The 12,767-nt window shown below is 54.4% G+C and overlaps 1 protein-coding gene across 9 annotated transcripts in view; it reads left to right on the top strand.

Annotated features, from left to right (window-relative positions):
- Positions 1-12,767, top strand: part of GIGYF1 (GRB10 interacting GYF protein 1) — a 15,331-nt gene extending 2,564 nt beyond the window's left edge. Inside the window, exons 1-28 of one of the 9 annotated variants that reach the window (XM_036307953.1) lie at positions 79-1,027; positions 2,142-2,370; positions 3,065-3,203; positions 3,294-3,352; positions 3,463-3,570; positions 3,665-3,794; positions 3,907-4,002; positions 4,136-4,247; positions 4,359-4,467; positions 4,853-4,893; positions 5,116-5,286; positions 5,512-5,765; positions 5,896-6,004; positions 6,755-6,889; positions 7,083-7,183; positions 7,394-7,565; positions 7,687-7,853; positions 7,949-8,049; positions 8,134-8,250; positions 8,372-8,472; positions 8,593-8,675; positions 8,780-8,920; positions 9,002-9,229; positions 9,465-9,649; positions 9,746-9,906; positions 9,998-10,161; positions 10,244-10,373; positions 10,470-12,767. In XM_036307953.1, the coding sequence (XP_036163846.1) occupies positions 3,536-3,570; positions 3,665-3,794; positions 3,907-4,002; positions 4,136-4,247; positions 4,359-4,467; positions 4,853-4,893; positions 5,116-5,286; positions 5,512-5,765; positions 5,896-6,004; positions 6,755-6,889; positions 7,083-7,183; positions 7,394-7,565; positions 7,687-7,853; positions 7,949-8,049; positions 8,134-8,250; positions 8,372-8,472; positions 8,593-8,675; positions 8,780-8,920; positions 9,002-9,229; positions 9,465-9,649; positions 9,746-9,906; positions 9,998-10,161; positions 10,244-10,373; positions 10,470-10,522 (3,096 nt within the window). In that variant the 5' untranslated portion in view covers positions 79-1,027; positions 2,142-2,370; positions 3,065-3,203; positions 3,294-3,352; positions 3,463-3,535 and the 3' untranslated portion in view covers positions 10,523-12,767. The other 8 variants (XM_036307958.1, XM_036307956.1, XM_036307955.1 and 5 more) reach the window with 8 other exon arrangements.

The following is a 12,767-nucleotide window of genomic DNA, read 5'->3' as shown; positions in this document are numbered from 1 at the left end:
CCGAAAGAGCGGAGGGTTCTCTTGCTCTCCCTTCCGCTCCTTCACCAGCAGCAGTGTTAACATGTATTAGTTCACACAAACACTCCATCCATGCTTTTGTTCCGGCCCTCCGGTCCAGTTTAAGAACCCATTGTGGCCCTCGAGTCAAAAAGTTTGCCCACCCCTGCTGAGGCAATCCTTAGGTCACGTAGCCAGGAAAGGCCTTGTCCCCACTACTCTGCCTGCTGACTCCCACCCTTCCATGGAAGGAATCCAAATGCTTGGCTTTGAGAGTTTGTAATAGAGAAACTTGGGATAATTTTTTTTAAAACCTAGGTTTTTCCCAAGGATTTCCCTCCTGGCAGGATTTCAGATTTCTCTCATGGGACAGTAGAATTAGGGAATTATTTCCTTGCTCTTCATTGGGGAGAATGAACTTCAATAAATTTGGTTTCTCTGGTCTTTCATTCTTCTCTATAAACAGAGAATAGGCATTACTTCTGCTAGTGGCATAGAGGAGGGTTTCTCAACCATGGCAATAATGACATTTAGGGCCAGCTTATTCTCTGTTGCGGAAAGCTGTGCTATGCATTAGAGGATGTTTAGCAGCATCCCTGGTCTCTACGCATTAGATGCCAGTAGCACCTTCCAGTGATGCCAAATATGTCTCCAGATTTTGCCACATGTCTCCCCGTCCCTTCCCCCAAGTTGAGAACTGCTGGCTTCGAGGAAGCATGTGGAAAGATACATGCCTATTTAGAAGAGTGGAAATTATGGGAGGCATGCGTGCTGCTTGGCAAGGAAGGGCCAGTCAGCTACCAGCTCTGGGACCAGATTCTCCTCCTGGAGTCTTGGCCTTTTTCTCCAGCTGCTCCTATGCTCCCCACCCGACCCCTGACTGCTTCTCATTTTGCCTCTGCAGATATCTTGCTTCTCACACTGGGAGCCGTTTTTCTTCACTTTGCTCACACAGGACAGAGAGGCAAAGGCAGCTGTGGAAAGCACCACGGAGTGCCGCCTTTGCCCCACTCCCTGGCGGGGTGGCAGGGTGAGTTGTCCCTTTTCTGGTCCCCTCTCCCCATAGCAGCCTTCCATGCCGCAGGACTCCTTTGTTCCTCTAGAGCAGCGGTTCTCAACCTGTGGGTCGCGACCCCTTTGGCAGTCGAACGACCCTTTCACGGGGTCGCCTAAGACCATCGGAAAACACATATATAATTACATATTGTTTTTGTGATGAATCACTGTGCTTTAATATGTTCAATTTGTAACAATGAAATCGGGGGTCACCACAACATGAGGAACTGTATCAAAGGGTCGCGGCGTTAGGAAGGTTGAGAACCACTGCTCTAGAAGATGGGCTATTCTGGAGTGAACTGGAGGAGGCTCAGAACAGCCTCTCCTAAGATTTGTTTGAAGGAATTTGAGGTGTTTTTTAAAAAAATAGGGAAGACTTAAGTTTGTGATAGCTATCCCCAAATGCCTTTTATTGTTTTCCTTAAACCTTTTTTTTTTAATGGTGGTAAAATATAACATATGCCATTTTAACCATTTTTAAATGCAAAGTTCAGCAACATTAAATACATTCACATTGTTCAGCTATCACCACCATCCATCTCCAGAACTTTTTCATTTGCCCCATTTCAGCTGAAACTCTGTACCCATTAAACATCTCTTGCCCCAGATCCCCGCCCCCATTCTACTCTCTTCTCTCTTTGAATTTGAGTCCTCTAGGAATCTCATATAAGAGGAATCATACAATGTCTGTTCTTTTGTGACTGGCTTGTTTCACTTAGCACAGTCTTTAAGGTTCATCCATTGTCCAAATTGCATAATGGTTGTAGCATTGAAAGAAGTAACCTTACTCTGCTGTCTGGGAGGCTTACTTGCATTCCATGAAGGGAAGAGCTTTTCAACAGACTTGTCTTCTGACGGCCGTGTGTGCCGTATCGTGTTCCAACACCAGGAATATCCAGCCAGAGCAGTTGTAGAAGAGATGCCCGTGCTGGGAGAGGTCAGCCCCATTCTAGCTGGTCTTAAAAGCTCCGTTTCATCCTGAGATGCTGGGATTCTGGGAGTGGGTACTGTGTCCTAGAATTTTATATTCTGGTATGCAGCCTCTGCCCCTTGGCCCCTCTGGTAAAACCCTTCTTCTTCCTTCCCAGAGTTGTGGAGTCTTGGAGTTAATGGGCATTGTGGGGGCACTCCAGTCCAGCCTTCTTCCCAACCAGTGAGAGAATCCTTGCTCAGCCACCTGAGACCCTGCTTGCCCGGAACTGCCAGGGATGAGCTGCCTGCTGAGAGCATCTTTTATCGGTCCTTAGAGGGACAGGTCACTGCCAACGCCGCCACTTCTGTCAGCCTCAGTAACCCTGAGCTTATTTGGACTTTATGGTGAGGGGCCTTCTTCCCAACTTGTATCACCATAACTTGGTTCCCTTCTTGGCTCATTTTACTTACATTTGGATTCTTCCTGATTGGGAAGAAGAAGGGGTTTGGGTGTTGGTTCCTATTTGGTAAACCAGCCATGGGTGCACTGGCTGGACTTGCCTTCATGAAGCCTTCAGCATGTGCCCACCTGTGTCCCTGGAATAGCATCCCCACCCCACTCCCCCGTACTGGGTTTCTCTTGAAACTGAGTCTCTGGGTTCTAGCTGCCACGCAGCAAGCTCTGACATTTTTCAGAAGGAAAATAATTTTTCTCCCAGATTAATTTCTAATCCTTCTCTTCATAACTGACCCTTTTTTCACTCTGCAATATTTGTGGTTTCAGTCGGTTTTTTATTTGTTCGGTGATTTTTGTTTTATCTTTGTCCTGAATGTCCATGCAAACCTTAACCACCCCCTTACTGAATGCTATGCCACGCAGCCAGAGTGCTGAGACCTAGAGAGGTGCCTGGAGTATTCTCTGTCCACCTCCAGTACCTCAGTCAGGCTTTGCTGGGTGAATTAACTGTTCGTGGGACCAAACATGGGGGACAGAGATGAGAGGGAGTAGAGGCAAATAGTCACCATTATGTAGGCCACAGGCAGGGAGACCTGTCTGACCCATTAATTTAACCCACCTTCTTCCCCTCATCTTATTAAGGATTTTTCCCAGATGTGAAGGTCCCTCCCTGGGCACCACTGTGGTCAGACCAACATCTGGTAGCTGGGGGGCCCTGGTTCACTCCAGCATAGGCTTCTGCCTGAAGAGAGGCTGGTCCGTACTCTACCTGCTGCCCAGAGTAAGGCTGTCAGGTGGGTCTGGGGCAAGGGCGGGCACCCCTGCAGAAACAGAAGGGTCCTAGCTGCCCTGTTTTCTACCTTACCCCTAGGTCTTCCCCTGCCGTGTCTCTGGTTAGCTCATGGTATAAGTGGCACGTGGCTGGTTTAGGTGAGTCCTTTTAGAACCCATTACTATGCCCACCAAGGTGGGGACCTATTAACCATCCTCTAGGATTATCTGGGTGTGCTCTAAGCCCGGTGTCCCCTCTGCCTCCACAGGTATTTGGAGAGTGAACTCCAGGTCCCCTCACCCCTGCTCATCTCTGATCTCTAGGACACACCCAGCTCCACAATGGCAGCAGAGACCCTCAACTTTGGGCCTGAGTGGTGAGACGGATATGCTTTGGGCGGCATGGGAAAGCCAGAAAGAATAGACCTGCTCAAACTCTGGTCTTTCTTCTTCCCTGTGTCCCTTTTCTAGGCTGAGGGCACTTTCTAGTGGTGGCAGCGTGGCCTCCCCGCCCCCATCTCCTGCTATGCCCAAGTACAAGCTGGCTGACTATCGATATGGGCGAGAGGAGATGCTGGCTCTCTACGTCAAGGAGAACAAGGTGGGAGGGTGGGTGTAGGGGAGGGTACGTGATCCAGTTGCCTGTCTGTCCTTAGTCAGTGGAGAGTTCCCAGGAGCATGTGGTATCTCAGCCCTCCTGCCCTGATTGACAGGTCCCAGATGAGCTGCAGGACAAGGAATTTGCTGCAGTGCTACAGGAGGAGCCACTGCAGCCCCTGGCCCTGGAGCCTCTGACCGAAGAGGAGCAGGTGGGGCTAGGGCACTGGAGCTCCATCTTGGAGGGCTGGATTGGGAAGACAGGTGGTGGAGGGTACAGTTCTGGACAGGGTGGGGGCAGTCAGGTACCTGGGTCCTCACTCCCACCCCTGGCTCCCTCCTCAGAGAAACTTCTCCCTGTCAGTGAACAGTGTGGCTGTGCTGAGGCTGATGGGGAAAGGGGCGGGCCCCGCCCCAGGCGGCGCCTCCCGTGGCAGGGGCAGCACTCGGAGCCGAGGTAGGGGGCTGATAACATGTGCTGGGGTAGCAGGTGGTGGGGGCCTGTGGTTTGAAGATGTGCAGAGGTAGATCTGGCAAGTTTCCTATGTGCAGCTCATTCCTGTTCCAGGTCGTGGCCGTGGTGACAGTTGCTTTTACCAAAGAAGCATTGAAGAAGGCGACGGGGCCTTTGGTCGAAACCCCCGGGAGATCCAGCGTAGCCAGAGCTGGGATGACAGGTGCAGGCTGGAAGGAGATGGCATAGAGGCAGAGCAGAGAGAAGCCCTAGGGTTAAGATCTAGGATCCCATGAAGAAGGGCTTAGGTCTTTGTCATTACAGGGCAGCAGGAGAATAATCAAATAAGCCCTGGTCAGCAACTGCGCTCTCTGCCCTCTGACCCCTGCAGCCCTGCCCTTTCCTTATGATTTCCTTAGTCCCCATTTGTTCTGTGACCTTCGGTTCTGTGTGCCCCCTTGAGCTCCCTCCCAGGTCCGACCTTATCCTAGTCTCCCATCCCCTCCCTCCCTCCCTCCTTCTCAGAGCAGAATGGACAGGTGTGCAGAGATCTCAAAGTCAGGGATGGGAAGCTGTCCTCCTTTGACCAACACCTTTCCCTCCTGCAGAGGCGAGAGGCGGTTTGAGAAGTCGGCCAGGAGGGATGGAGGTATGGATAGTGGTGAGGGAGGTTCCAGGCCCTGAAGGTCATTGAGAGGTGGGGGGAGATGGAAATGGGTGGCCCCAGTGAGGGGGGCCTTTCTTGGGGAAGGTGCAGGGTGGGGCAAGAGAATCTGGAGCTGGGCTCCTCTTTGCCGATGAGGATTATAGAAAGAGTCTTCCAGGGACTGTGGCTGCCACTCTGCTGACTGTGTCTTCCCCTGCCCCCAAGCACGATCCGGGTTTGAGGAGGGAGGGGCTGGTCCAAGGAAGGAACATGCCCGCTCAGATAGCGAGAACTGGCGTTCTCTCCGGGAGGAGCAAGAGGAAGAGGAGGAGGGCAGCTGGAGACTTGGGGCAGGACCCCGGCGAGATGGTGACCGCTGGCGTTCATCCAGCCCTGGTGAGATTGGGGCTAGATGGGTGTTGTAGGGGGTGGGGAGCAGCAAGAACGTCCCATGCAGGGGGCTTTCATGGCCAGGTGGAGGGAACTAAAAGTGTTCTTGAGTGAGGAGGGTGGGGGAGAAGTCCTGGAAGTGCCGGCAGTCCCAGGGGTCCTATGGGCAGCGGAAGAGGAGCCTCTGGCTCGACTGGGATATTGATTCTCCTTCTGACTTTTCCTGCACAGATGGTGGCCCCCGCTCGGCTGGCTGGCGGGAACATGGGGACCGCCGTCGCAAGTTTGAATTTGATTTGCGAGGGGATCGAGGAGGGTGTGGTGAAGAGGATGGGCGGGGTGGGGGGAGCAGCTCTCACCTCCGGAGGTGCCGAGGGCCTGACGGCTTTGATGATGACAAGGATGGGCTCCCAGAGTGGTGCCTGGATGATGAGGATGAAGAAATGGGCACCTTCGATGCCTCTGGAGCCTTCTTGCCTCTCAAGGTATCCATGAGGTGGCCAGGGAAGGATTTTGTTAGAGATTGGTGGGAACCTGCCCTGATGGGGTCCTCTTACTCCCACCTGTTTATCCTCTGCCCCCTCACCTCCCATTGTATTCTCTAATCCCATGCAGAAGGGCCCCAAGGAGTCCATTCCTGAGGAGCAGGAGCTTGATTTCCAGGGTCTGGAGGAAGAGGAGGAAGAGCCTGCCGAAGGGCTGGATGAGGAGGGACCTGAGGCAGGTAAGCCTGCAGGGTGGAATAAGAAGGCCTGAGAGCCTGAACTGGGCTAGGTGGGCAGAGGGCTCCCTCACCAGGCTGGGTACTGACTGTCCACTCACCTTTAGAAGAAGGCTGCTTAGAAACTCCAGAAAAGCAGGTACTGACAGGTATGGGAAGGAACCCAGAAACAGCAGGGCTGTATTTTAAAGGCAGTGTGTCATATGAAAATCAAGCATGATCAAAATGACCTTTGCAGCCCTGACGGGTTTGGCTCAATGGATAGAGCGTCGGCCTGCGGACTCAAGGGTCCCAGGTTCGATTCCAGTCAAGGGCATGTACCTTGGTTGCGGGCACATCCCCAGTAGGGAGTGTGCAGGAGGCAGCTGATCGATGTTTCTCTCTCATCGATGTTCCTAACTCTCTATCCCTCTCCCTTACTCTCTGTAAAAAATCAATAAAAAATATATTTTTTAAAAAATGACCTTTGCAAATCCCTTGAAGAATCTGTAGAACATAGTAGTAAATTTATGGTATTGTGCATACAGTCCTGGACAGTGCCATGGACACATGCCAGTGTCCAGTATTAGAGCGGCAAAAAAGGAAGTGTGCAAAGCGGAGTTTGTGGTGTTGAGTTACTGAATGTTGAGATGACCAGGGTTACGTTGGTGGACTACCTAGAAGCCCAAGATCTGGACACAAATAGAGGGTCTGTGCTATTTTTAAGGACTTCTGGCTCTTTGGTTTTGAAGTCTGGTGATTACCCTTTTTCAGGTGGGAAGGAACTGACCCCACTGCCACCCTCAGAGAAGTCCAGCTCTCCGTCCCCATTGGCTACCTTGGGCCCACTCTGGGGAGCTAATGGGGAAGGAGGTGATGCTGTGGAGAAAGACCTGCCAGTTACTGAAGGTAGCCAGAGGGTGGGGCTGCCCTTTCATTGGAACCAAGGGCTGGTGGTGAAAACCTGCCTCTTCCTTATGGGAGGGCGGTGCATGGGTGTTTGTATGAGAGCTAGAGTAGAGCCTGCTTTTCTAGAAAGGGTGGATAGGGGACTGTCTTGCACTTTCTCTGGACCCTCCATTCCACATTCCTTTGCTCCCAGGAGATGATTTGAGGGGCATGCAGCTGAGTCCTGGAGTGGGCTCACCCCCCGGCCCGCCTGGAGATCTGGAAGATGATGAAGGCCTGAAGCACCTGCAGCAGGTTGGGTGGGGGCAGGGAGCCTAAGAAGGCTCTGGGGATCCTCCCCTACAGGGGGACAGAAAGCCATGGTTAGTCTGTCTGCCCCGGTACCATGCTCTTCCCCATCTGTCCCACTGTGTCTAGCTCACCCTCGCTTGACCTTAGTCCCAGCCCTGTCCTGCTATTGTGAGATTGGGCAATTGAGCCTTCCCTCTCTCCCTGGGCTCCCAGGAGGCAGAGAAGCTTGTGGCATCCCTGCAAGACAGCTCCCTGGAGGAGGAGCAGTTCACGGCTGCCATGCACACCCAGGGCCTGCGACACTCTGCAGCTGCCACTGCCCTCCCCCTCAGCCATGGTGCGGCCCGAAAATGGTTCTACAAGGACCCACAGGGAGAGATCCAAGGTGCCCATGGGGAGTAGGGGGCATGCAGGAGGGGCTGTTAGGGGTGGTGGCACACCATCATTCTCTTTCAGGGTTCCTTTGGCATACCTTTCTGACTAAAGCCCTCTTTCTGCCTGTCTAGGCCCCTTTACAACACAGGAGATGGCAGAGTGGTTCCAGGCGGGCTATTTCTCCATGGCCCTGCTTGTGAAACGTGGTTGTGATGAGGGCTTCCAGCCACTTGGTGAGGTGATCAAGATGTGGGGTCGCGTCCCCTTTGCCCCCGGGCCCTCACCACCCCCACTGCTGGTGAGCATACCCACCTTTGGGCGAGGCAGGGAGGTGAGGCAAGATGTCAACCAGTTGTGTGGAGCATAACAAGGAATGCGCTCATCCTTGCTCAGGGAAACATGGACCAGGAGCGGCTGAAGAAGCAACAGGAGCTGGCAGCAGCGGCACTGTACCAGCAACTGCAGCACCAGCAGTTTCTTCAGCTGGTCAACAGGTACCGGGCCCAGGAGGACCTGTACACAGGAATGGACCGGGGCTATATGGGCGGGCCTCCTCATGCCTGTCTTCCTCTCCACAGCCGCCCCCTCCAGCAGTGTGGGCTCCGGGAAAAGGTGGCTCTGGGGGACTTGACGCCACCGCAGCAGCAGCAGCTCACCACCTTCCTGCAGCAGCTCCAAGCTCTCAAACCCCCCAGGTCTGTGGGTTGCTGTGCCTGTCACATCTCAGTCTTTGCTTGGCTGCATGTGTGAGCCCTCAGGATATGTAAAGTGGGGAGATGGGTTTAGATTGCTGAGAATCAGTGCTTTGCTCCTCAGAAGTGGGGACCAGAACCTGCTCCCGACGATGAACCGGTCCTTGTCGGTGCCAGATTCAGGCTCCCTCTGGGATATACATACCTCAGCCTCATCACAATCAGGTGTGTGTCCAGCCCAGTAGTCTCTGGGGAAGTAGGGAGCTCAGGGGCTTCACCTACCCCCAGGTTGCTTCAGTCCAGGGAGCCTGAGCGCCCTCCTGCAGCTGCCTTTGCCCCTTGCAGGCGGTGAGGCCAGTCTATGGGACATACCAATTAACTCTTCGACTCAGGGTCCAATTCTAGAACAACTCCAGCTGCAACATAAAGTGAGTAGGCATCCTGGGGCTGGAGTCCTTGGTGTCAAGAGCTGAACTGAGACAGGGAAGTCAAGGTGCCCCCATGTCTGACGGCTGATCTTGTTGACTGTCAGTTCCAAGAGCGCAGAGAAGTGGAGCTCAGGGTGAAGCGGGAGGAGGAGGAGCGCAAGCGCCGGGAGGAGAAGCGACGCCAGCAGCAACAGGAGGAGCAGAAGCGGCGACAGGAGGAAGAGGAGTTGTTTCGGCGCAAGCAGGTGGGTTCCCAGCTGAGCCCTCCGCTTCTTGGGCCTGAGCTTGGGGCCAGATTGCTGGCCCTCACTGTCTGACTGGTTCAGGTGCGGCAACAGGAGCTACTACTGAAGCTGCTGCAGCAGCAGCAGGCAGTGGCCGCAGTCCCAGTGCCCCCTGCACCCAGCTCCCCACCCCCACTGTGGGCTGGCCTGGCCAAGCAAGGACTCTCCATGAAGACGCTGCTTGAACTGCAGTTGGAGAGCGAGCGACAGCTGCATAAGCAGCCTCTGCCTCGGGAGTCATCGCGGGCCCAGGCCCCCAACCACCGAGTGGTGAGCACGCTGGGCCCTTCCCTGGTTGACTTGCAAGTTTTGGGCCTGCAGGAACCCCTTCCAGTCAGCTTTCAGGGGTGACTTGGGTGTGGGGTGGGGAGCTCTGGTCCTTATATGACTGAAGGATCTCTCCTCTATGTGGTCTTTACTTTGCCCCTCTATGTGGTCCTTACAAGCCTCCCCACTTAGCTTTCTTTCCCTATTTGGGCCACTGACTTTCTGCCATCTATACCAGCTTGGGGGCCTGGGCGCTACTCCCGTGAACCAGTGGGTATCTGAGTCTGGGCCGCTGTGGGGCGGGCCCGACAAGAGTGGGGGCAGCAGTGTCGGCCTGGGGCTTTGGGAGGACACCATCAAGAGCAGCGGGAGCCTGGCCCGCAGCCTAGGCCTGAAGAACAGCCGGAGCAGCCCCTCTCTCAGGTGGGTGCCAGGGCCTGCAGGGTCTGGGCTGGGGCTGGAAGGATGGAGAACACCTGAACTGATCTCTTGCCTCTAATCCATCTTTATCCAACCTAGTGACTCGTATAGCCACCTGTCTGGTCGGCCTGTGCGCAAAAAGACAGAGGAGGAAGAGAAGCTGCTGAAGCTGTTACAGGGCATTCCCAGGCCCCAGGATGGCTTCACCCAGTGGTGTGAGCAGATGCTGCACACCCTGAGCACCACGGGCAGCCTGGATGGTATAGGGGCAGACTCTGGGAGGCTGGGCTGGGCCAGAGGTGCCAGACCTTGCACCAGGTGGGCCCTGACAGCCACCATCCTGCCCTATAGTGCCCATGGCTGTAGCGATCCTCAAAGAGGTGGAATCCCCCTATGATGTCCACGATTATATTCGTTCCTGCCTGGGGGACACGCTGGAAGCCAAAGAATTTGCCAAACAATTCCTGGAACGGAGGGCTAAGCAGAAAGCCAGCCAACAACGGCAACAGCAGCAGGTGAGGTTTTGCATCCCCTGCAGGTGAGGATGAGGTTGCCCAGCACCCTCCTGACTCCCTCTCCCTTTCTGCTGCCTGGCAGGAGGCTTGGTTGAGCAGCGGCTCTCTGCAGACCGCCTTTCAGACCAACCACAGCACCAAACTTGGCCCTGGGGAGGGCAGCAAGGCCAAGAGGAGGGCACTAATGCTACACTCGGACCCTAGCATCTTGGGTATGTTTTCGGGGTGGGGTCAGTAAGGAGGCTCCTTCCTCAGCTTGGAGCAGGCACCTTGGGTGAAAGCTCAAACCCAGCTTCTTCTGGCTTCAGGGTACTCCCTGCATGGACCTTCTGGTGAGATCGAGAGCGTGGATGACTACTGACCAGCCCGTCCCACCAGCCCCCCTGGGCTGTAGGCCAGGGGCAACAGCAGCAGTTTGGACTCTTGGGTCCCCAGCTTGCAGGCTCCCACAAGGAGCATAGGAGGAAGCAGGGGCAGGGTCCCCAGCACTTGTTACAAACCACACGATGCACCTTAACTCACCCACCACGAGGCACTTTAATAGATTGGGGGGAAGGTTTTTTTTTTCCTTTTCTTTTAAAAAAATTTTAAACATTGAAGAAAACGTTAGGAGAGACGTAATTGTTAAAAACTAGACTCTAACCACCCCTTCCCCCTCTGGGGATTGTGGGGGTGACAATGGAAGGTCCACAGAGTTTTTGGTTTTGTTGGGTTGTGTTTTTTTTTTAAGAAAAAAGAAAAACAATGAGAAAAAAAAGTTAGGAGGCTGAAAGAAAACACACACTGTTATTTTTGGGCAGTGGGGACATGGCCCCATCGGTCTGTCCTGCCTGGCCCCCAAGGCTGCACTTACCCTCCCTGCCCTGCCAGGTGGGCCATTGAGGTAACTGGAAGCTGGGGTGCCAGCAGTTTGCACAGCAACGTCCCCTCAGCCCCACCGGCCGGACTGCTGTGAAAGGCCCCCTTATTGCTATGACTGTGGCAGAGGTGTCTGGGGTCGGGGCTAAAGGAGCCCCTTGGCTTTGCTGCTTTGGGGGAAAGTTGCACAAATGGGCCAGGCCACCTCCCGTCCCCAAGTGGATGACGGGATAGATGGCAGAGGGCCAGCCAGTGCCAACCTCATCTGGCTGTCAGGACAGCAGAACTTCCACTCTGGCCCTGGTGAGGGGCTTCCCCCACCACTGCCATTAGGGGAACTGGGTGTGAAGCTGAAAGCCCAGCTCCCTGCCTTGCCACATGAATGTATTCTTTGGGCCATAAGCCCCTGCTGCGTCCCTTCGAGTGAGGTGGGGCAAACTAGTTCCTTCTGGGGCTGGAGAGAGGCAACGCTTAATGACTATTTCTCCTGTGAAGGGGGTGAGAGGAGGGGCCCAGGAGGCCAAGGGAGTGGACAGCTTGGGGCTTCAGGTTGCAGTGTGGCGGCTGTTAGAAGGGAGCTTTCCACCTGTAGCCAGCTGGCTATGGGATGTGGACCACCCAGCTCTGCCCTGACCCTCCATTGACCAAACTGGAGAGGAGTGAGTGGCTTCTCCCCTCCCTACTCCCCTGATACATTTTTAATGTTGGGTAAGGTGGGGGGTGGGGGGGGTCAAGAATAGATGTGTCGTTTCGCCTAAGTCAGGGGGAGGTGGTCCTTCTGCTCATGGACCTATTCCCAATCACCTGCCTGGGTTTGTCTTCATTTGTGTGTGTGTGTTTTAAGTTTGTTGTATCTTTTGGGTTTCTCACCTAATTTCTCCTATTGACCTCACTGCTCAGAGTGCAGTATTAGGGCAGGATTCTGCCACTGCCTCCCCTCCATGAATGTATTTCTCCTTCCTGCCCTGGGGAAATGGGGAGTGGCCCCAGTTTTTCCCCCCACCCATCCCCAGAGAGACCATGCGTTTTTTGTTTGTTTTGGAGTGGTTGTTTTTGTTTGTTCGTTTGTTTTTGCACCAAAGTGGCAACTGGGTCAGTGTTGGGGGAATAAAGCTGGCCTTGAGGGGTGGAGGGGCTCCCTCCACCTGCTTCTCCCTGGTTTCAACAGTGTTAGCGTCCGTGAAAAGACAATATTCTCTCTAAAGCAATAAGGGGGTGATGGGCCAGGGTGAAGTGTCTTGCTGCTGCTGGCCCCCCAGCTCCCCTTTTCCTTGCGCCAGTATTTGGCGGCATTAGAGGTGTGGGGGGAGTACTGTTGTGACTGAATGTAACTGCCCCCACCCCTGCCGCAGCCAATGCAGGGGGAGGGGGGATAACACTCTTCCCCTCTCTTCCTTCCCCTCCCCCCTAGCTAAAGAGACTTTGAGCCTGGAGAGGCCTTAACCCTGTGAGGAAGTGTAGGGGGAACCCTCTCCCACCCTATCCCCTTCTGAGAGTGGTCAATGTTTACAAGCCCCTGAGCCCTCCAAAGCCCAGGGACTCATTCCCCCCATTGCTATCCTTTCCCAGCCCATCTTCCTGGGCCCTGGCTGCTCTCCTGCCCTTCCTGGGGTTGGGATGAGGTGCAGGGGCCTTCTGTATCCCCTTGTCTGCCTTGTACCCGAAATCTCCCCACCCTGTTACTCCTCCCTCTTCTACCTGCCCCTGTAAATACTACCCCCAATAAAACTTGGTGTGTGTTCCCTTCA

This window comes from Myotis myotis, unplaced genomic scaffold (genome assembly GCF_014108235.1).
Source record: "Myotis myotis isolate mMyoMyo1 unplaced genomic scaffold, mMyoMyo1.p scaffold_m19_p_5, whole genome shotgun sequence".
Classification (NCBI taxonomy): Eukaryota; Metazoa; Chordata; class Mammalia; order Chiroptera; family Vespertilionidae; genus Myotis; species Myotis myotis.
Note: the sequence above shows the minus strand (reverse complement) of the source record. Positions and strands in the feature narration are given on the sequence as shown.